The sequence below is a fragment of the Lygodium microphyllum genome, chromosome 18 (assembly GCF_053477565.2).
Source record: "Lygodium microphyllum isolate KBCC chromosome 18, Lygodium_microphyllum_v1.1.10, whole genome shotgun sequence".
Lineage (NCBI taxonomy): Eukaryota > Viridiplantae > Streptophyta > Polypodiopsida > Schizaeales > Lygodiaceae > Lygodium > Lygodium microphyllum.
Window position 1 is genome coordinate 140,638,124 of NC_141152.1, and position 20,752 is coordinate 140,658,875.

The 20,752-nt window shown below is 38.7% G+C and overlaps 1 protein-coding gene across 3 annotated transcripts; it reads right to left on the reverse strand.

Annotated features, from left to right (window-relative positions):
- Positions 1 to 6,170: 6,170 nt before the first annotated feature.
- On the reverse strand, positions 6,171 to 16,269 carry CRTISO (carotenoid isomerase). 3 transcript variants are annotated; one of them, XM_087699334.1, is made up of 13 exons: positions 15,448 to 16,269; positions 14,367 to 14,573; positions 9,661 to 9,760; positions 9,494 to 9,576; positions 9,323 to 9,379; positions 9,070 to 9,222; positions 8,344 to 8,422; positions 8,104 to 8,252; positions 7,665 to 7,799; positions 7,462 to 7,575; positions 7,097 to 7,207; positions 6,899 to 7,007; positions 6,171 to 6,761 (listed from the first exon to the last, which is right to left on the reverse strand). In XM_087699334.1, the coding sequence occupies exons 1-13, from the start codon at positions 16,030 to 16,032 to the stop codon at positions 6,577 to 6,579; spliced, it is 2,067 nt and encodes a 688-aa protein (XP_087555460.1). In that variant the 5' UTR covers positions 16,033 to 16,269; the 3' UTR covers positions 6,171 to 6,576. The 3 variants fall into 3 exon arrangements, with proteins under 3 accessions (XP_087555460.1, XP_087555461.1, XP_087555462.1); XM_087699335.1 differs by having other exon boundaries at positions 6,172 to 6,727; positions 15,448 to 16,267; XM_087699336.1 differs by having other exon boundaries at positions 6,172 to 6,761; positions 14,367 to 14,592; positions 15,448 to 15,646.
- Between the last annotated feature and the right edge of the window lie 4,483 nt (positions 16,270 to 20,752).

Genomic DNA, 20,752 nt, shown 5'->3' on the forward strand with positions numbered 1-20,752 from the left:
TTTTTGAGTAAGTTCTTCCCAAACAATTACATCCTTGCTGTGGAAAATCAGAGTTTGCAGCAGTAGAATGTGTGCACAAGAGGGAGAGAAGAGCTCAAAGTACAAGAATGAAATCTTGCTTACTAAGTTGCTTAGAGTACAACTTGGGTACACTCTCTCACAAGTGATAGTGACCCATAGGCTGTTTATATAGCCCTTTTCCAGCTAGGTTTAGGGTTTCCCCTGCCCTTAGGGCTATTCACACCCATCTACCCTTATACTCCCTTGCTTACAGTGGGTTTCTATGCCCATCTTCTAACACCCCCCCTCAATGCTAGGGTGGCATTGGATTACAAGACATGTAAACGATCCCCCCCTTTTTGGATGCCTTTATAAATCAGGCTTACAAGGTTGTTCTAGGTAGATGATTTAAATAGTCAAAACAGTCGATCTTCAGATGAATTGGAGACATAGTTGGCCACCAATTCTTTGGGTATTTCAGGAGTGTTGGGGCATTTACTTGTTATATGCCCTGTCTTCTTGCATTTGTTACATTTCATCTTCTCGGGATACTTCTTCCAGCAGTTGTTTACAAGATGTCCTTTTTTCTTGCAGAAAGAACATTTAGTGAGAACTGTATGAACCAATACTTGTTCACGGGAATTTGAAGTTGCCTGACTGTTGCTGCTTTCTTTGTGGTTCCTCTTTTCTTCATCCAAACAGGATTGAATGGTACTTGCCAAAGTAGGATCTGGAATGTTTGTGAGAGTGGTTACAAGAGTAGGGAACACCTGTTTTACAGCTTTTAGGAGAATAGCAATAGCATCTTCTTCAAGTATTGGAGCTTGTACAGAAGCAAGTTGTGCCATAAGTCCCTTCATATGAGAAATGAATTTTCCCAAATCTTCTCCTGAACGGTATTCCAAGCTGAAGAATTCAATTTTAAGGAAGATTTTAGTATTCTTCCCAGTGGCTCCATAGAGCTTTTCAAGCTCATCCCATTTTTCTTTAGCAGTGTTTAGTTGATCAACATGATGAATCAAGGATTCATCTAAGTGTAGCATTATGATTGCTTGAGCCCGTTGGTCATCCTCTATATCAATCATATTTGCAGAGTTTACAACTCTATTGCCTTGAATAAGAGGCCAATACCCTCTCTCCATCATTTTGTATTTTATAAGTACTTGCCATGGATGGAAATCCTTACCATCGAACTTTCGAATTTGAGGACGGACATCAGCATATGTTGTAGTCATTGGGAAGGTCTTACCACTTGTTGGGACAAGGGTAGTGTCTAGTCCCTTACAAACCTTTTACTGAATGCGGAAGCAATTTAGACAAAGTGAAGTCAAAGTTGTAATGAAGAGAAAGGCTGAAAATCATATAAGTGTAATATTTCCAGGTATGACTTTGGTGGTCCTTTCTTATGTGCAAACTTCTTCCGTGGTTTAATAGTCTTTTTAGGTTTTAATGAAGTAAACCTAGACTGGACTTCAGGCTCCTCCTTGTGGTACGGCTTAGTGGATGAGGCTTGTGTTGGACACGGTTTGTCTATGATCTCAATGCTTGTTGCTGATGACTCTGAGGAGAGTATGATAACACTCATGCTATTGATTTTACTGACTAAAGTACTTGAGACAATGTCACTTACGGTATGCAATACACTTCTTGTGCATAATGGCTTATGTGTTTATTTTACACATAACCTTACAACAATGTATGAAGAGGAATGTCCAGCAAGCTATTCAACTGATGATTTATGATTAGTGTTAAGAGACCACTATTGTCAAGCTTAGTGAAGTGCTTGAATGGAACCCGGTTTGAAGTCAGCTTCTCGATGCTTGGTGATGTCCGTTAATCATGCCCAAGAGCTTTAGACTCTGGAATAGGATTCAGAGACTCTGCTTCAGTGATTAGAATCACTGTTAATGAAGCTCAGAGTGTAAAAATCCCAAAATGTCAAGCTTGGAGCTTGTTGGCTATGGCTGCCCAAAAAACACAGTTAGGGTTTGGCTTGTAGCAGCCAGCACAGGGAGAATTTCTCAGAGCCCTCTTAGCTGAGGGTAGCCCACTTGGGGGGCTATCAAAGCCCCAAGATAGCCGTACGGATTGCGCCGCCTGCTGTGTGTACAGCAGCCCGAATTCTGCGCTGTCAGAAACTGCGCCGTTTTTCCAATGTTGGCAATGCTGGCCTCACGCGTGGACTATGTCAGTGCTTGAGCTTACAGAGAGCTGCGCCCTGATGTGGGGAAGAAGTCTCCAGAAGAAACCTCAGGCTGATATGGCCTCCTTTGTCCTCCTCAAGTCCTCCAATGGAGGTAGGTTGCAGGCAGCTATGGAGGAAAGAAGGATAGAGTGAAGAAAAATGACAGCTAGTGTGCACTTAGTGATGACTGATGCTGAGGGAAGCTGAGGAGATCAGAGATGGCTCTGATACCATGTGGAAAATCAGAGTTTGCAGCAGTAGAATGTGTGCACAAGAGGGAGAGAAGAGCTCAAAGTACAAGAATGAAATCTTGCTTACTAAGTTGCTTAGAGTACAACTTGGGTACACTCTCTCACAAGTGATAGTGACCCATAGGCTGTTTATATAGCCCTTTTCCAGCTAGGGTTAGGGTTTCCCCTGCCCTTAGGGCTATTCACACCCATCTACCCTTATACTCCCTTGCTTACAGTGGGTTTCTATGCCCATCTTCTAACACTTGCTACCTATGCACATAGGGTTATAATAATGCTTTTATGTTTTAGACATGATAAGAGTCTTGCACCACTTATAGAAGCATGAAGGAAATTCTAAAGATCCCTCCACGTACAAGGAGAGTGAAAGTGGCTAATGTGATTGAGCCCATGCATGATCTAAATACATGTTCAATGCTAAATGCAAGGGCTAGGAAGAGGTAAGTGTAAGAGTCAATAAAGCCACTATAAATGCTTACAAGATGTGAACAAATTTTTTCTTGATTATTAAGCTCATTGGATTGTCTCATTCCAATCAAGGGAGCTCTACTATAGTTCCCATTTTTTGTCAACATTTTGCAAGTTACACATAAAACGATGAATGACAAAGTAATATGGGCCATGATGAGATATGTCGAGGCTCAATTTCTAATATGATAATAATCTATCCAATGCTTTATTGTAACATATGCTGGTCTTTTTAGTAGCCTTATTTTGTGTTGAGTCTTTTGGTCAAAAGGTGTAGGGATTGTGATTAAATAACTATACGAACTTAGATTTGTTGTTGTTTCAATAGTTCCTTATTGAACATTTAATGAGCAAATATCAATTAGTCTCCAAATAGATCTAACTTGAGGCATAGATATCAAGACTCATATTAGCTCGTATAGCATGAGAGGATTTTGAATATTTGTTGCCAAGACTTGGTCCATTAGCACATGATCACAGTTCACAAAGTGTCATCTCATATAACAAAATGGAAGAATAAATTTTTGAGTGGCAACCATATGCTTAATTGATCCATCAAATGATTGCGGTTCACAATCTCATCTCATATAATAAAATAAAATAATAAAGTTATGAGTAGCAACTGTATGCTTATAAATTATAGTGTGTTTAACAACTTTGCATGTAACACCATTTTGTTCTTTTGTATCCCAATTGTCATCCAAGAAGTCAAGACACTTCTCTATCTTGTGGATTGCATCCCACCTTTTGTAACCTCCTTATCATATATATATATAGAGAGAGAGAGAGAGAGAGAGAGAGTGTGTGTGTGTGTGTGTGTGTGTAAGGGCATGAACAAGTATACCTTCACCTTCACCACACATATTGCAATGTTTGTCACATATATTTTTGTATTTCTTGATATAGCTCAACTCTACACAATTCACTTATTTCTACTACAAGAACTAGCCATTATAGGCTATTGGTTGCATGCAATAGAGTAAGTTATAAACGGTTATCACCCATAGTAGTAGTTGATGCCACATAAAACTTGTCATTAAAAAACGCCCCCCACTCTACTAGACCTACCAAATCCTGTACTGTAAAGAGGATCTTTAAGGATTCTATGAAATACAATAGTAATATTCACAATGCTTTCATTGCTCTAGAAGAAATATTATACATATTATTCCCTAATGTATGAACATTCTATTGAACTAGATTTCTTTTATGCATACGACATTATAACTTATGGTGTATGCAAAACTTTTAACTAAAAAGATTGTCCATGAGCCTCACTTTGTCTAAAATATAAAGCAACCTCTTTTTGATTTGTATAAAAAATTGACTGCATAAATTCAACAAATTAAAATGGTTAAATCAATATAATGGAGCTATATGCTCACCATGCACATTCTTTGCTAGTTCTATTGAAGTATTTTGAGCATTTTATGACTTAAAACCATATATGAAGCATTTTTTAGAAGGGGATTTCTATTCATCACTCCTATCACCATTGTTGTGTGACATCTTTAATTGTTTGCTCCTTCTTGTATATTGTTTTAAGAGAGCTAATTAATTAAACTACAAAAAACCAATATGCATGTGTTTGCTCCTTAAGACAAGCACAAGCTCACCACATTTCTCGCAACAAAACTGTAAAACTAACATTCGTAAACCAAAAGAACAATAAACTATACTTTACCAAATACTTAATTCTTATTATAAGTGTTATAGAGTAGCAAAATTGATTCTCCATATCAAGAAGAGAAGACTAGTTTATGTATTAGCTCCATACTTGTTGCTTACTCATACTTCATGACTGAAACCTACAATTTCTTTTACAAAGAAAAAAAATATTATCTTTAAACTTAGGCTACTTAAATGAGAGATAAAGAGACTCTAATAAGCAAGATCAATACTCTAAATGAGCAATTAGCTACTCCTTAATCAAAATCAATTTTTACTTAATCGCTAGATAATCAATAGATGATTAATTATAAGTGAGTTACTTATTGGACCAAACTTATGCATAAAGCCTACTTTACAACTCAAGTGAATTGTTAACTAAGAAGTTAAAAATATTTTTTCGATATATACTTTCAATCTAATGAAAGTCTTACATTTCACTATATTTCTTTTGCTCTCCCCTTGTGCCACATAGCTTATACACTTCCCACCCCATATCCAATATCAAATTCTTTACTATCCATGCAATAATCACCATGCCAAGAGCTAGGGTTATCAAAATTAAATTTGATTTTAATTGAAAATCTTAAAGCTTAATTAAATTATTATATTCATTTCTCATTCTAATGGCAAAAACCATATAAAAAGAAAGTATTGTAATTTATTGGTAATGTTAGTACAAGAGTAAGCTATAGTTTAAACTGATACTTGAGATCCAAACCTTCACATCCAAGTGATCATATGGTTATGAGCTTTTAATTGGGATGTTTCTAAGACCACCTGGACCAAATCGAAATAAATTTTCTTATGTAAGGTACTTGCTTCAAGCCATAAATAATATTTCATATGTGAAACATTATAATCATGCCCTTTTATCGCAAAACTAGATGGCTAATTTACATACACTTCTTCATACAAATCACTATTTAAGAATGTTGTCTTGATACTAGCTATTGCACTTGCTAATCTTAATGGATTGCACCACCACCGACACAAAATAGTAGTCATGTGAGATTGGTGCTAATGTTTTCTCAAATTCAATGCCCAATCGTTGAGCGCAGCTTTTCACCATGAGGTGTCCTTTGTACCAATCAACATTAAAATTATTTTTTCTTTTAATTTACACATCCACCTTGTACAAGTAACACTCCTAAGATATGGGTAAGTGTCATTTTGTGAATAACATCTAGCTCTGATTGTATGGATGCTCACCATTCTTTGTTATAAATAGCGCCCTTATGACATAGTGGCTCTTCATTGCAAGCTACTATGTCCCCACATGTGACAAGCACCAGCCCTTGTATGATAAGATAAGGATCAACGTGTTTGCCACCACAAAGAGTTTCTAGCAACCATTTAAAAAATCCTTTTGCTTCTCTATTTTCAACCAATCTTGATCTATGACATCTTGCATGAGTACTGTGAGTGCAAAAGGCAAGTGGAAGCTGTGTGTGTGTGTGTGTGTGTGTGTGTGTGTGAGCACGCGCGTATGCAAAAGAAACACTAGTGCAAGGAAAATGTACAATGATCCCTAGTTACAACAATGACAACACATAGAACCATGGATACCCAAAACTCTCTCTCTCTCTCTCTCTACACACACACACACACACACAAAGCAATGGCAGCAGTCAATTCATGCCTCATGTCTACTAACTTGGAAGTTTGTGTTCAGTATCATTAGATGTATCAAGGTGTTTATGTTCTACAACTTGATGACTCCAAACAATGGCCCACACTTCACCAAGTAAGCAACGACCACACACAATGGCCCATACTTCACCAAGCAAGCAAGACTTGGGCACCTTTAGTGGAGGGGAACTTCACAACAGGAGTATGTTGTACCACTCGATACATGATTTGACATCCTCCGAAGGGCAAAAGAATCATTGATGAAGTTCTTCCTAGCACAGGAAGGACATGCCGATACGTCACACTTCTATCAATTCCTTGGAATGTGGTCGAATGTATATCAACTCTGAGAATTGAACCGGTGAACAAGCTTCATGGGAGTTTGGGAGCATAAAGAGATGGAATCAGGCAAGGTAAGTGGTGAGATGGCAACTCTACAATGTCCACCATCAAGCAAGTGTTCTGAACCAAGAAAGGAGACCTAGTAAAGCTTTGTCCAGCACAATTGACCGGCTCTCCAAACCTGAAATGAGGCAAGCAATGCATGGGAGAGAGCCCTCCAAAGCCAATGGAACTTTCAAATGACCTTCAAAAATATTTGTTGAGCACCTTGATGCCCATTTTCTATCCTTTAGTCTGAATAGCAAGTTAATTACATATTTAACCATTGCTGAAGTGAGCAATCAACATGTACCTAGATCTGCTGCCACCCTATGAGCACACATGATACCAGAGAAGGCCACTGCAATAACACCTTGCCCAGGAAAGCAGCTATCTCCCACGCAATATAAACCATCAACAGGCTAACACAGAAAATGGAATGAGCTATATGAGCACTGACGAAATTCAAGTCAGAAACAATGTACTAGAAAACTATAATATATAATTTTACCGTTGTATTGAATGGCATTCCAAGAAGTCCTTTAGGTTTCCCAGCTGGTATAGGTCCATATGTGCCAGCATCTCTTGCAAGAAACCGTCTGTGTGTTTTGGGTGTTCCAACCTGATGCAACAATATGATAAGCCTAGCATTCAGGCCTCAACCCAATGACATAGGTGCTGCATTTGCTCTTCTTTCTTTAACAACCATTAAACCTCTCTAGACAACATTTGGGCATTCTGACCCCAAACACCAAAACAACAAACAGGGAAAAGAGTAACAATGGCCATTAAACCTCTCTAGACAACATTTGGGCATTCTGACCCCAAACACCAAAACAACAAACAGGGAAAAGAGTAACAATGGCTAGTCCTTACTTCTTTGAAAGTGATTGCTTCTTTCAAGCCTGGGAAAAGAGTTTTTTCCAGTCTACTGACTATTACGTCAGCAACAGCATCCTTCTTAGTAATATACTCTGCAGGTGAAAGACCCTGCAAGAGCAGCAATTTCAAGGATTAAAGGAAAATAACTAAAATATCTTAGAAACCCAATAATTATTAAGTTTTGACAGAGAAATTACCTCCCAATCATCAATCCAGGCAGTAGTAAAGATATGAAGTATATGATGTCCTGGAGGAGCAAGAGAAGGATCTAACACTGTAGGGATGCTTAAAAAGATTGTGCCATAAGGCGACTCCAGGTTTTTCCAATCATCCTGTTTTCAGTTGCATGTCATGAGCATAGATTTCTTATACCACTAGAATTTACAAAAAAGCAGAGCACATATTTAGCACAACTGGGTTGTTGTGCACATAAGCAACTGCACATATGCATAGCATCAGATGTGCAGATGTTCTCTGCATATGTGCGAGCAATCATGCATGCACCTATAGAAAAACTACTTGAATGCTTATCATATACATGACCCAATGCAGAGCACATGTTCTCTGCATAATGCAATTGTTCATGTATACAACAATAGGAAATTACTTGAATGCTTATTATATACATGATCCTACTTCAAGCACAAGATGATGGCAATCTGTATCTGAAGGAAGAACGCCAGCTTTGACACCCATGTGAATCGAAAGAAAGGATGGGGCTTTCTGGTAGCACTTCTGAAATTGTCGTTCTTCCATGGGGATCTGATCCAGAGGGACCAATTTCTCTGCCACACACAAAATCAGAATCAACAATATGGATAAATTTGTGGAGAAAAGAGATCAAGTTGGCATCAGGGAACTGTTTAAAGACAATACCAAATGTATCCCATCTTGTCGCATTTGATATGACCTTTTTGGCCAAAAATTCTCTTCCATCAGATAGCTTTACTCCTATCTGCAACATCAAGAACCAGAAATCCACACTAAATAAGTTGCCAGACCTTAAACTATTAACGGCATTACAAGCATTACATGGATACAGAGTTTTCGTACTTCCTCTCACTACTCACAACAGGCAGATTACAGAACCTGAAACAAAATGATAGGCTGCGATAAGTTTTGCCTGCACATACAAAAATAAGCCCTCTATACAAAAGCACCAAGGCCACTTCTTGCCAGGCCAATAAAGATTATAGGATTTTACACTCCATTGGTTCCAAAGGAGGAAAAAGTCCCACAAACGAGCTCAAGAAGGTGGTTGAACTCACTCTTCAAATGCTTAAGCACCTTTACTTCAACATCAAAACAATCTAGACAATATGAATGTCAGGAGGAGCAGGCCCATCCATAGATTGGCTACACATAATTCAATTGCCCTGAACACACTTCTCTAGTTGCATCAGCAAGAACAAGTGGTACCAAAGAAGCACTAGGTGAACTTGATTTGAATGGAAGGAAAAAATAACTCTCCTCAACTATCCCAACATCAAGCAAGAGAAAACATGTGTGTAGGTGGAAATACACATAAAGACACACAAACTTGTATCAGTGCATGGACATCAAAAACAAACTAACACAATAGAAGACTCAAAGATGGCTTACTGCTCTGTCATTCTCCATAAGAACTTGCTTGACATTGGCTTTGTACAGAATTTCTCCTCCATTCTCAACAAGGCCATCTGCAAGCTGTTTGGCAATGCCTCCAACTCCTCCTACAGGGTAGTTGATTCCACCATAATGTCGATCACACATGACCTAAATATGTCCAGGAGCAAGCAACTCAAATTTGACAGTACATGAAGATCAAGAGAAGTTCTGAATAAAAGTAATAAAAATTCACAAGGCATATGCTTACCATGCTTGCATTGATCATTGGTGTGCGGCATGCGTCCACAGTGCTTACAATGAAGCACTGCACAATTCATTCAGTATACTGCCATTTATGTTCAGTCAACTTTGACAAACAAATGAATGAGGAAAAATTTCAAACAAGGCATACAATTGAATTCGGATAGTAATAACTTACCTCAGCGTCAATAAAAGATAAGAGTTCTGGATCCTTGATGTATTTTCTAGCAATGTCCCCAGCATTCTGTGGCAAGTAATAAGCTGAGAGGTAGAAGTGTCAGGCTACAATTTTCAGATCATATAGAAAACTACTAATACTCAAGGAGTGAGATGCAGAGGTTCTACCAAGAGTAAGACATGCAATAGGATTTTTGAAAAACTGGCCAAAGAGGTAAAGGGGTTCCTCTAATGACTTTAACTCCAATGAGTTCAAAGCATTGAACACCTGTTTATCAAAGCTCGCACCACAAATATATAACAATCAGGCATAAGATTGTAAGATTGATCAAGGAGAAGGCTCAAAATTTTCATTATCCAACAAAAACCTGGAACCTGGACATTTTATAATGGTGCAGTGTAAAGATTCAGCTCTCTCAGAATCACACCGATATGAAGTAGACCATTATCTTCAAAAGTGTGTAGCAAGCATGACTAGTACAGTGACAATGTCCTAGCAGCAACAAGCTGACCAAATATCTCACATGAGTATGTGCTCTATCTTTCTCACTTGTTTACTAATGCACATCAATATACTTAATTAACCCATGCAAACAATATATAACATTAACTACCTTGGCCTAAAAGAACACAATGGAAGAGATGGATCTTTTGTCACCAAACTGAAAGAATGCAACAGAAGAGATGGATGACTAGTTACGTCACTTGAAGACCCCAGGGGCCCAGAGAGCCCAACATCTGACTCCAGATCAGTGTACCACTCCGGTACAAGATGGCCATGGTCTCAATTATGAGGATGTCTGTATAGTGTCCTTGGCTAACTATAACACCAAGACATGGTAACTTTCTACACACATATGTTACAGTGAAGTGCTGATAAGGATCATGTATCCACAAACCAGCAGTCATTTTTTGTGTCCTTTGTTTTAACATCATACCAAGACCATAATTATGATTTAAGGAGTGGTAGATTTTGTTACAACATTCAGCTTTCCTTTATTCAGAAGGTGCAGATCATGCATGTTCATTAGGCTAGTAGTCGCATGTTCAAGGAAAGGAAGACCATCCATGGCACAGGGACTAGAGAACTGTGTCATGTTCACACTAGTTAGGGTGACTGCTACAGAAGTCTATCTATGAGTTACGTAAAGTGCCTTTGCACAATTTCATAACATGAATAGGTTGCAAGTTTTTTAAGTCATAGAGGATCATCTATAAATCAGTGTGCAGCTCAAAGGTAGTTGACAGGACCAAGCATGATCAGGCATGAAGTGAAGATCTGCCCTCATGGCTAAGATGGCTCTCTGAAGCTGATATCCAATTCCAGCAGAAAGAGCAAGCATAGTAAGTTTTCAAAACCAGTAATATGTTAGTACCAAAGGATGCCACATGTGCACCACATAGAATGATATTGCAACTATTACTCGACCTACCTGTGATTGCACATGGGAATTCTAGACAAGTTCCAAGTTCAAAAGTCAAAAAGGGTAATTCTAGGTATTAGGCTTAACATGAGGTCAACCATGTGATATGGACGAAACTCTTATTCTTTCAAAAGCTTAACTCATCTGTAGCTCAACTATCTCTCACCTAGTTGGCTCATACTCTAGCTCTAAGCCATCTAAGCTCCCTCTCATTTCTCATAAACTCAGCAAAGCAAAGAGATCCAAGAGGATTGCAGTAGAATCATCTACTTACCTTCTCACACATTGCAGTCCAAAATTCATGAGTGGTTCATCAATGGTCTCACAATGCAAGCATTGATCCTCAACCCACCCCCTCACCTTCTTCCAATCTGCACTGATACGTCTCCAACACCAAGAGAAGAAGATGGAGAAGAGCCTCTCCCAATCGATCCCTTGCTCCCTCACACATGCCCTCTCACTCAACCCAATCCCTCTCAAGCTATGGCAGCAGAAGGGGAAGAAGAGATGGAAGCAATGAGTGAAGATTGAGTTTCACCCTCACTCAACCTCAAACTCTCCCTTGCTCTCAAGCAATGGAATCAATAAGCAAGTATATAAGATGGAGAAGTGGTAGACCCAAAAGTTCCACTCACAAGAATGAGCTCTTTATTCACTTTTACACACTATATACATTACAATTAGGGATTCACTTTAGAGTTGGGCACCCCTCTACCCATTTTCATTAGTGACACTATTAGTCGGTCTTCAAATTCTATATCGCTTTATAAAAATAGATTCTCACACTATTAGTCGGTCTTCTTGCTCTTCAAATCCAACTTCCAACTTGCCTTTGGCAGATTGTCTTCTCTAGGGCTTAACGCTAGATAAAGTTCTTCATGCTTGATATTATAAAGCAAGGGTCCATCAATCTTCACTGGTCTTCCTGATTCAATTGTATAGAGCATGTAGTCAAACAGCAGTACCTTAATCCTACATCTCCTCCTCTTTGGAATGTTTCAACAGCAGTACCTTAATCCTACATCTCCTCCTCTTTGGAATGTTTCAAATGTTTTCTCTAGGTATCTCTGTCCAACACATCTGCATTTGAGCTTCCACATGATATGGTGTGTAAAATGACATATTCCAGCTCATCTTGTTGGAAGCTTTCATGGTTGCACTTTTCATAGAGATACCAACATTAACCAAGTGTTGAATTGCTCTAGAATTTTCATTCTAATCGAAACTTTTACAAAGTTTCTGAAAGCAATGGAGGAAACAATATGATGACTGCGATATAGAGAGATTGATATTGGCAACAGTCTGCGCTACTGGCAAGTTCCTCAACACAAGTGTTCAAGCCCATATTCTTGTTTGTAGGATTTCAGCTGGTGCATGGTGGTCCCAGTCCTGTCCCGATTCCTTATCCAAACGGTGAGGTTGATCATGGTACCCACCATTCACATACCAGGTTTACTTTTTGGCAGCCTAGACTAGCAGGGACGTAGTGATGTGCATTCACTCGTGATTGTGGCTGTCATTGACTTTGCAAGGTCATTTGTGCCAAGACTAGCACCTCATCTCTTGCATGATTCATGTGGCCCTTGCCCAGCCCTAGGTGTTGACACACAATGGTCCCACTCTAAGAAAGGTCATTCATGCCAAGACTAGCAACTTGTCTCTTGCATGATTCATGTGGCCCTTGCTCAGCCCTAGGTGTTGATACAGCAGTTATTACTCGTCCTCTTTGCAACGGTCATGCTCTAGGCAAGGTCATTTGGGCTGCGACTAGCATCTTGTCTCATGCTCACATGGCTCTTGCTGGAGGACCCGGGGCAATCTCTGTAAGGGGATAGTGTCTACTACCCCCCCCCCCCCCAGTTGTGAGTGGGATATGTCTCCTCGGGGGAGAGTAGGGGGGACTCACTGCAAGGCGAGCGGTTCTCTCTCTCCTCAGGATATCATTATGAGAACTTGTCTGACACAAGTTGTTCAAGTATTTGTATATAGTGAAGAATTTCCTGCAATTTGTATATTTAGCATCACTAGTGGTATGTATTAAGCTTACAAAGTATCTTGTAGAATTCTGTCTTTTGCAAGTTCTCTTTGTGACAGACGATCTATTCTGGCTGAAACACTTCTTCCAGCATCCACTTTTCTTGTGGATCTTCAAGGACAAGCTCGATTGGTGAATCACCTGAATATCTTCAGCAGATTCTAAGTATGACAGTCCCACAAAACAGATCTGTGGACCATTTCTCAAATCACTGAACATCTAAAATAATAATACGTGTTAGAAAGCTTATGCACCAGCTTTCCCATTCGCTGCTTGATTCAAGCTTTGTCAAACTTGAGCAAAACCAATCACCTTCATTAAACTGCACATTCTTTTGATGTTTATTACTGATATTCTTTTGTTTAAATGTGAGATCTATCAATGGCAGCATTTACTGTTTAAAGGCAATCTCTACTTGAATAAACTCATCTACAACTTATAAGGCCCAGCATGTTAGTTAAATTGCTGCATTTGGTATGATTGGAGCATGTGGATGTGTGCCATGACTTCTGATAAAAGCTCCAGTCTTAACAGTTTCATGATGTTTGCATGTGGTAACAAGAGTATCAAAAAATCCTGAAAGTTCAGAAAACAGACAATTCAAGAACGACCTTTAAAAAATTAAGGTATGTGCCTAAAGTGGTCCATTCCGTGAGCATCTCTAGTTGACACCACTATACAGCCTTCACAGCCATTAACTAGTGCCTGATCATCCATGTAGCACCAACTGCACAGGGTCTGCTGGTATGTGAATCAATGCATGATGCCATCACCAAAACTCATGTTTTTCCGGGACTTAGGACAGGTTGTATTACTGAATCAAAGCAATTGTCCACTGCAATCTAATCCTTCCCACAAAGAACAAGCCACCAACCATCTTCGTATTCTGGTTGTTTACAGCACATATGGTGTGTGTACAGCAGATATAAGATAGCCTAAAAATTCCTCTTCAGTTATGTTTACTGCATACTGATATGCGACAGGAGTATGTATTCTCAGGCCTGAAATACATCTGGCAACCTTTGTACATTTGGCAATACTAATTCGTGGTCTCACAGCCTGGAATACAGAGTATGTATTCTCAGGCCTGAAATACAGGAGCATGTATTTTGACCTGAGAATGGAACTTCCAGAATCAAAAGAAATGATGTATGATTCAACTGCAAACAGTGAAGTTGCGTCAGTGATTTGACAATCTTCTAAGCCTTCCATGAGGGCACACAGATGATCAATCATGAGCTTTTCAACAATGTTTTTAGATTTTTCAGGTTTAGACACAACCCTACTGAATTTGAGGACAGAAATAAAAATTAAGCAATTGTTGAGACGTTAGCTTCCAACTGGTCCAACAAAACTAGATTTATATCTGGTATGTCACACTGAGACAGCCGAGCTAGACTGCCAGTAATACATACCTTCCAACAATCTCCATAAAAGTGTCGTATACCTTCTGCTTCATGTGGAAATACACTGGTTAGCTCGTATAGAAATGCTTCATAATCCCTGTGCACTCGAACAGATAAACCATTGGGCATATGATAATGTACAGTAGTGGGATCAGGTATCAGGTCCAATTTCCGACCCACGTCAGCTAAGGCCCTTGTTATAAGGTTGATTGAGCCCTGCCAGACAATCAAACGCCTGCAATAATTAAGAAGATGGGTAAAAATTTGCAAAAAATGACATGCTTTAAATTCTCTGACTTCCGTTTGGCTTGATGATTGATACTTGGGAGCACTAAAAGACTTCTGCTTGTTGCTCTAATTCTCAAGAACTCCAAATGATCTACCATTATAAAGCCAAGGTAAGATAATCCCAACAACACCACACTGTATCCCACAAAAGACAGGATCAAAAGAAGATGATAACATGCATCCTCTTTTAGACTGACAATTGACACCCACAGTTCTCTGAATGGGATTTTGAGCATTGACAGCATAGAAAATCTGAGCCCCCATCTCCCACTTCCCCCCAACAACCCAAAAAAAGCCACTAGAAAAACCATCTCTTGATCTGAGATTGGAAATTCCATCGTTCTCCTGATTACCAAGTGAGTAGCATTTGCTGCTGTGAGATAGAACAAGGTCCTTATCCAATAGATTCTAAATCATCACTTGATTTCAATAGCCAAACATGAGGCAGAGCAAGGTATTTATCCAATTGATTCTGAATCATTACTTGCTTGATTTCTATACCAACAAAACGAGAAAAGTGGAAAACTGTACTCTTGATAGGAGGATTGACGGTAACTTTTGACATTTCCATGAAAGAAACCGAAATGTGAGGTTAATGGATACAAATGCCAGTGTTCACAAAGCCAAACAAACGGTCCCAACGGTTCCCTCCCATCATATAGCATAAGAAGGGTATGGAAATTTATCCGTCCAACCTTGGTAATTGGGATTTTATGACGCAGCCATACACATGATGTAAAGAATAATGAACCTACATCATGAAATTATGATTAATTCGTAATGACAGAGAAAGGATGCATACCTTGTCACCACAGCCAAACATGACAGAAGAGCCCACATCAAAGGTATAGCCATCCCTTTCGTAGAACCCTGAGCTTCCTCCTGGGATGACGTATTTCTCGAGTAAAAGGACCCGTGCGCCCCTGATGGCTAGCTGGGTTGCAGCCACAAGGCCACCCATGCCAGCCCCAATCACAATGGCATCATACTCTCTGGTTGATGATGATGTGTCTCTCTCTTTCTGAAGCTTAGCCGGGACCGCCACCACTGCGGCCGCTGAACAAGCTAGCAATGGCAGCTTCTTCTTCTTGGCAGATTGAGGTATGGCGAATCCTGTTGTTGATGTGAAACAGGGGCGAAGGGGAATCCAATTGGAGCACTTCTGGGTTAAAGAGGGGATATTGCCCACTTGCCATAGCAGCTTCGTATTCTTTGGGTCCTTCTGAAAACGACTAATTGCTCCTGAGAAATTGCAAGGGTACCCAGTTGTTTCTTTGATTGTGTTCATGGAGTTAGTACCCATGGGATTATTCAGACAGATGAATGTGTCTGCGCGAGAGAGAGAGAGAGAGAGAGAGAGAGGGGAGGGGGGAAGAAGGATGTTCATGCAGAGGTGGAATTAAGTGGTTTTATCGTGAAACCCATATCAAAGATGCTCTCCCGGACACGACAAAACCCATCCACAACTTACAAGAAGTTTTAAACAAATTCCCATCAATTATGATCATGAGCTTTTGCAAGGGAGAGACCCCATCCCTAGCTAGGTGCGATTGGGGGGAAGAGAACTCGCGGCTTACCTAGCGAGCTGCCAGTTTACTTAGCTAGGTATGTGGTGCCTCTTGAGCAAAAAAGATCATGATGTTTAACACTATAGGGAACAACAAGGGGAAAAGCCCTTTTCCCCACATGGAAAAATATCCAAAAGGCCTTGTGATTGTCTAGGCTCCAATCTAGAAATCAACAATGTCCAATGAGCTTAAGTGGAGGAGTATGTAGTTTATCTATGGATTGGACATAAGAATGTCATTATAGCATGCAACATATATTAAAATTATATATGGTGTGAAGCAAAGGCATATATTCATTCCATCACCAACTTGGAAACTTGGTAAAGTGATTGATGTATGTGCATGTAATCTCGTTCCCTCATATACTCATGAAGTCCACGCATTATCAAAATGTATGTGCTTGCAACAAATTCTCTCTCTCTCTCTCTCTCTCTCTCTCTCTCTCTCTCTCTCTCTCTCTCTCGTTTGATGTGTACTTGTCTTTAGTATGTGCTACTATGATGACCAAACCCAGTCTTAATTTTGCATCCATAAACGTTGGAACCTAAACCAACTATATACTAATCATAGCACATAAATAAAAACATGTATCTTCCTTATGGTAACGACCATTTCGGCATTTTCTATAAAGTCCAAAATTTGGACCTCGATATATGGTGAGACTACAAAAACTATGGGTATAACTCATTATTGATCCACTTATGTGCACTTTTAGTACTTTATATAAAAGGTATCACAAGAGCTAGATACCCGTCTTATGCTACATATAATGGGACAAAGACCTAAAGTGAAACTAACAATATATAAGTATCATAGAAATTCATGTAATAAGGTACTTGCTAATGGAAATATGTGTATACTCAAGCCTAAGCTAACACAATCACAATGTTACACGAACTATATATCAAATAGAGTGTTTGTGGGGCAACACATTTAAGAAGATCAACATCTTGGTACACATGTAGAGGGTGCTACCTTGTGTATAGGTGTAAAACCCTATGGACATGGGAAGAACATTCTTCTCAAATAGGTCATGCCCAATATATAAAGTTGTGATATATTATTAAAAACTACCAACTTGCTCCTCAAACAAAGTTCGTACCATGTGGATAGGCATAATACCCTATGGACATGTGTAGAAGGTTCCTTAGTATAACTCATACCCAAGAAGTTGCCAAATAAGCATTTAACAATTGTCTTTGAAACAAATCAAGGTGTAGGTAGGAAGCGTAAGTATGACATTAGCCCCAATCAATTTTGGTGTTTATTTATCAAGGTAAAATGTGCTTGCAATATAGGTAGCATAAATATAAGACAACATTATCCTTGAGCTTAATGAATATTGAGAAAAAATAGGCAGAGCTTTGATTAAAGTTGCAGTTAACATGTACAAACAAAAAAAGAGCTCCATCACACATCACAATTCTACACCAACACTCAACTCTAAATGCAAATTTCGAAAGCCATATTTATGTTATGCATTTGTGAGGCGCCTAAGACATCCTTGGTGCCACGATTTATTGGTCCATTGAGATGATTTTTCTAGGAAATGCTACTCAGTACTCTTCCAAATAGCGTGAGGTTTGGTACCTAGACTCTCTTGATTCCACTTCACAATAGAAAAAGCATGGCCATTCCCACGAGAATCGACGTGAATTTAAGGTCTCCTATTTGGAATTAACTAGTATCGATCTTCGAGCAACTACTTGTGCTAGATTGCCCAAACCAAAGCCGACTCATATTGCACTTGGTTTGAGGAGGGTGAGAAACAAGGGGGAGTATGATTACATCGACCCCTCTGCCCATAAGGCAAAGTCTCACTCCGTTCTCCTAAAATGATACGGAGTCAAGGTCTTGAATGATTCTAAGATCAATTTTTATACCATATTCTGACATAACAAATTTGTGAGAAGCTCTCGACTTACTAAGACTACCCTGCCTTACGGTGGATCCATCAAGGATTAGTTCCTCCCGCTTCCCTCAGTTAGGTAGTTTTAGTTATCTATTTATCTAACACATTTAAGTTGTATACATAAAACCAACTTCCTTAATTGATCCTTTTAATCACACTATTCATTTACATAATTTAATATCACAACACACAAACAATGAAAACAAACCTTTTAAAAGACAACTTCTTTATTTAGTAGGAATTTCTTATACAAGTGTGCACCTTTTGTCCATATGGAAGAATGTCACATGGCCTTTATTTCTCCAAGATTTTCCGCCCCTAACTAGTATTGAGGCCCTCACGAAATCCATACTAAGTCACGTAGGGTTTTGGGTAGTTCTTAGGAGCCTAAGAGTTTACCGATCAAAGCCCCCTCTAGCACCCTCAACTCCTCTTACCTAAGGACTTCCTATGGAGTGACCTGTTGCCATCGTAATTGATCCAAAAACTCTCCAAGGTGACAATCAAATTCCCCCTTGGAAAGGGACTTGAAACTAGCCTTAGGGGAGATCTAATGTGCTTTTCTTTTTATCATGTTGCAGACTCAGTGTATTAGGATTTTTTATTATTCAATCAATTTCCTAAGCATATCAAGTCAAGCTTCTATGCATTGTTACAAGCACAAGCAATTTCTTTCAAGCAATATTCCTAACAAATAAAGAGGTATTTGAGCAAGATCTTAAATAGAGGCAACCCCTTTCAACTCGATTCTCTTCTAACTCTTGGGTTTTTTTCTAATTTTCTTTCAGAATTGATTTTTCTAGATTTTCTCTCTTTAAACTTCGATTAACCTTCCTCTCTTAGGTCATGTTGTTAGTTGTTATTGGTCTTTGTTTGTAATCTTTCGTTTGTAATTCTTGTTCTTCTCCCTTGAAAGTTACCCCTATTCAATAATCTTAATCATCTATTTTAATCTTATTAATTCACTTAATACCAAGATAAAGCTATTTTTCCTATGTTTATAAATATTAAGGGAACATTTCTTGATATTTAAGAATTTTATAACCACAAAGAGAAATATCTTTAACACAATTTTCATTATCCCTTACATTCACATAATTTGTAAAATCTAAAGGAACTTTTATTAATGCAACTTCACTTATCCTAATATTTACATAATTTATAAATGTAAAAATAAATTATTTTAAATACAACTTTCATCTTTCCAACATTTCCATAATTCATAAATGCAAAAAGAAATTATTCTTAATGCAACTTCCACCTTTCCAATGTTTACACAAATTATTAATGTAAAAACAAATCATTCTTAATTTAACGTATTTTTTTATAAGGAACTTAATATAATTTACTCAACGTGATGTTATGCCAAGATTGTCTTTATAATTGAGTAGTATAGGTAGTATGACCTATGATCTACCATGTCGAGCATAGATAACCTTAACCTTTGATTATTGGAAAACTTTGAGGAAGCCATTATAGAATTGACATGGGAAAAAAGTTACTAGAACAATTTAGTATTCTATGATAAAATATATAGCATACCTACTCACTTGACCACGTATCTTATCTTTATTTGGGACTACAAGCCCAACTCTAGAGCTAGTTAGTATACTAGACTATTGATTAAGGAGTGAACAAAAAATCTCAATAGTAACATGACACTTGCCTCACCACTGGAGAATTTTATCCTAGGAATCAAACAAGGAGAGGGAAAATAAAAAACCCACCATGAACACCCATGGTTTTAAAAAATATAAAAAACACATTGCCAATTAGGATTGACTTTTGTTTAGTGCCACCGTGGAGGAGGATTTGTGTGTGACAACCTGAATCTTCTACTACATTTTCACATATAACAATGCAACCTCTTCCATGATGAGAATTCCTAAGAGCCTTATGGAGCATGTTTTAATAGAGAAGATAGTAAATGGGTATGTGTATTTAAATGAGTTGTGGTTAGAGGGAATCGATGAGTCCATGGTCAAAGCCTGTAAAATTCTCATGCAGGATTCTAACACAAGCACCATTGAAATGAAGACATGAGTAATTAGCTTTGGGAGTCATGCCCTCACTAGGGTAATCAATATAGCACTAGGACTCTCTACAAAAGTACCACCTGCTCAGGAAATTGTTACACTATTAGGACAAGTTACCACATGGGGAACAAGATAGGATCAACTACACATAAAGGACTCAAGGGAGCAAATGAGGGAAAATGAAAAAGAAAACAAGAGAATGAAAGAAGAAGCTAATCTTATGGCATTAAACAAAGAAGCCAAGGGAGAGAGAAGAGATGCAAAGAAACTGAGAAAAAGTCACCTTCTACGAATTCTAATTGTAGCAAGTAGAGTACACAGGAACAAGGGGTTAGATACCCAATCACACTGACTAAGGTATAAAAGGTGTAAGAGACCCAATTTAGGGCATCCACATATAATCAAGAACTAACTCTTCACCTGCTCCTTCAGCTTCCATGGCTTCCTTGCTCTTTCTCCTTCCTTTCTTATCTTTCTCTCTCCTCTTCAGCCTCTCTCTCTATTCTTCCTCTCTTTCTCTCTCTTCTACTCATGGTTCTCTCTCCTCTCAACCTCATTCATTAGAAGTGGTATCAGAGCATCATGCTTTCG

Bases quoted from the DNA above. Each gene is read 5' to 3' on its own strand.
- CRTISO (XM_087699334.1), bottom strand. From the start codon at position 16,032: ATGAACATCCTTCTTCCCCCCTCCCCTCTCTCTCTCTCTCTCTCTCTC. The intron at 9,577-9,660 runs GTAGAACCTCTG...TCTACCTCTCAG, and splicing joins TATTGCATGTCTTACTCTTG to CTTATTACTTGCCACAGAAT. The intron at 9,223-9,322 runs GTAAGCATATGC...GGACATATTTAG, and splicing joins CAATGATCAATGCAAGCATG to GTCATGTGTGATCGACATTA.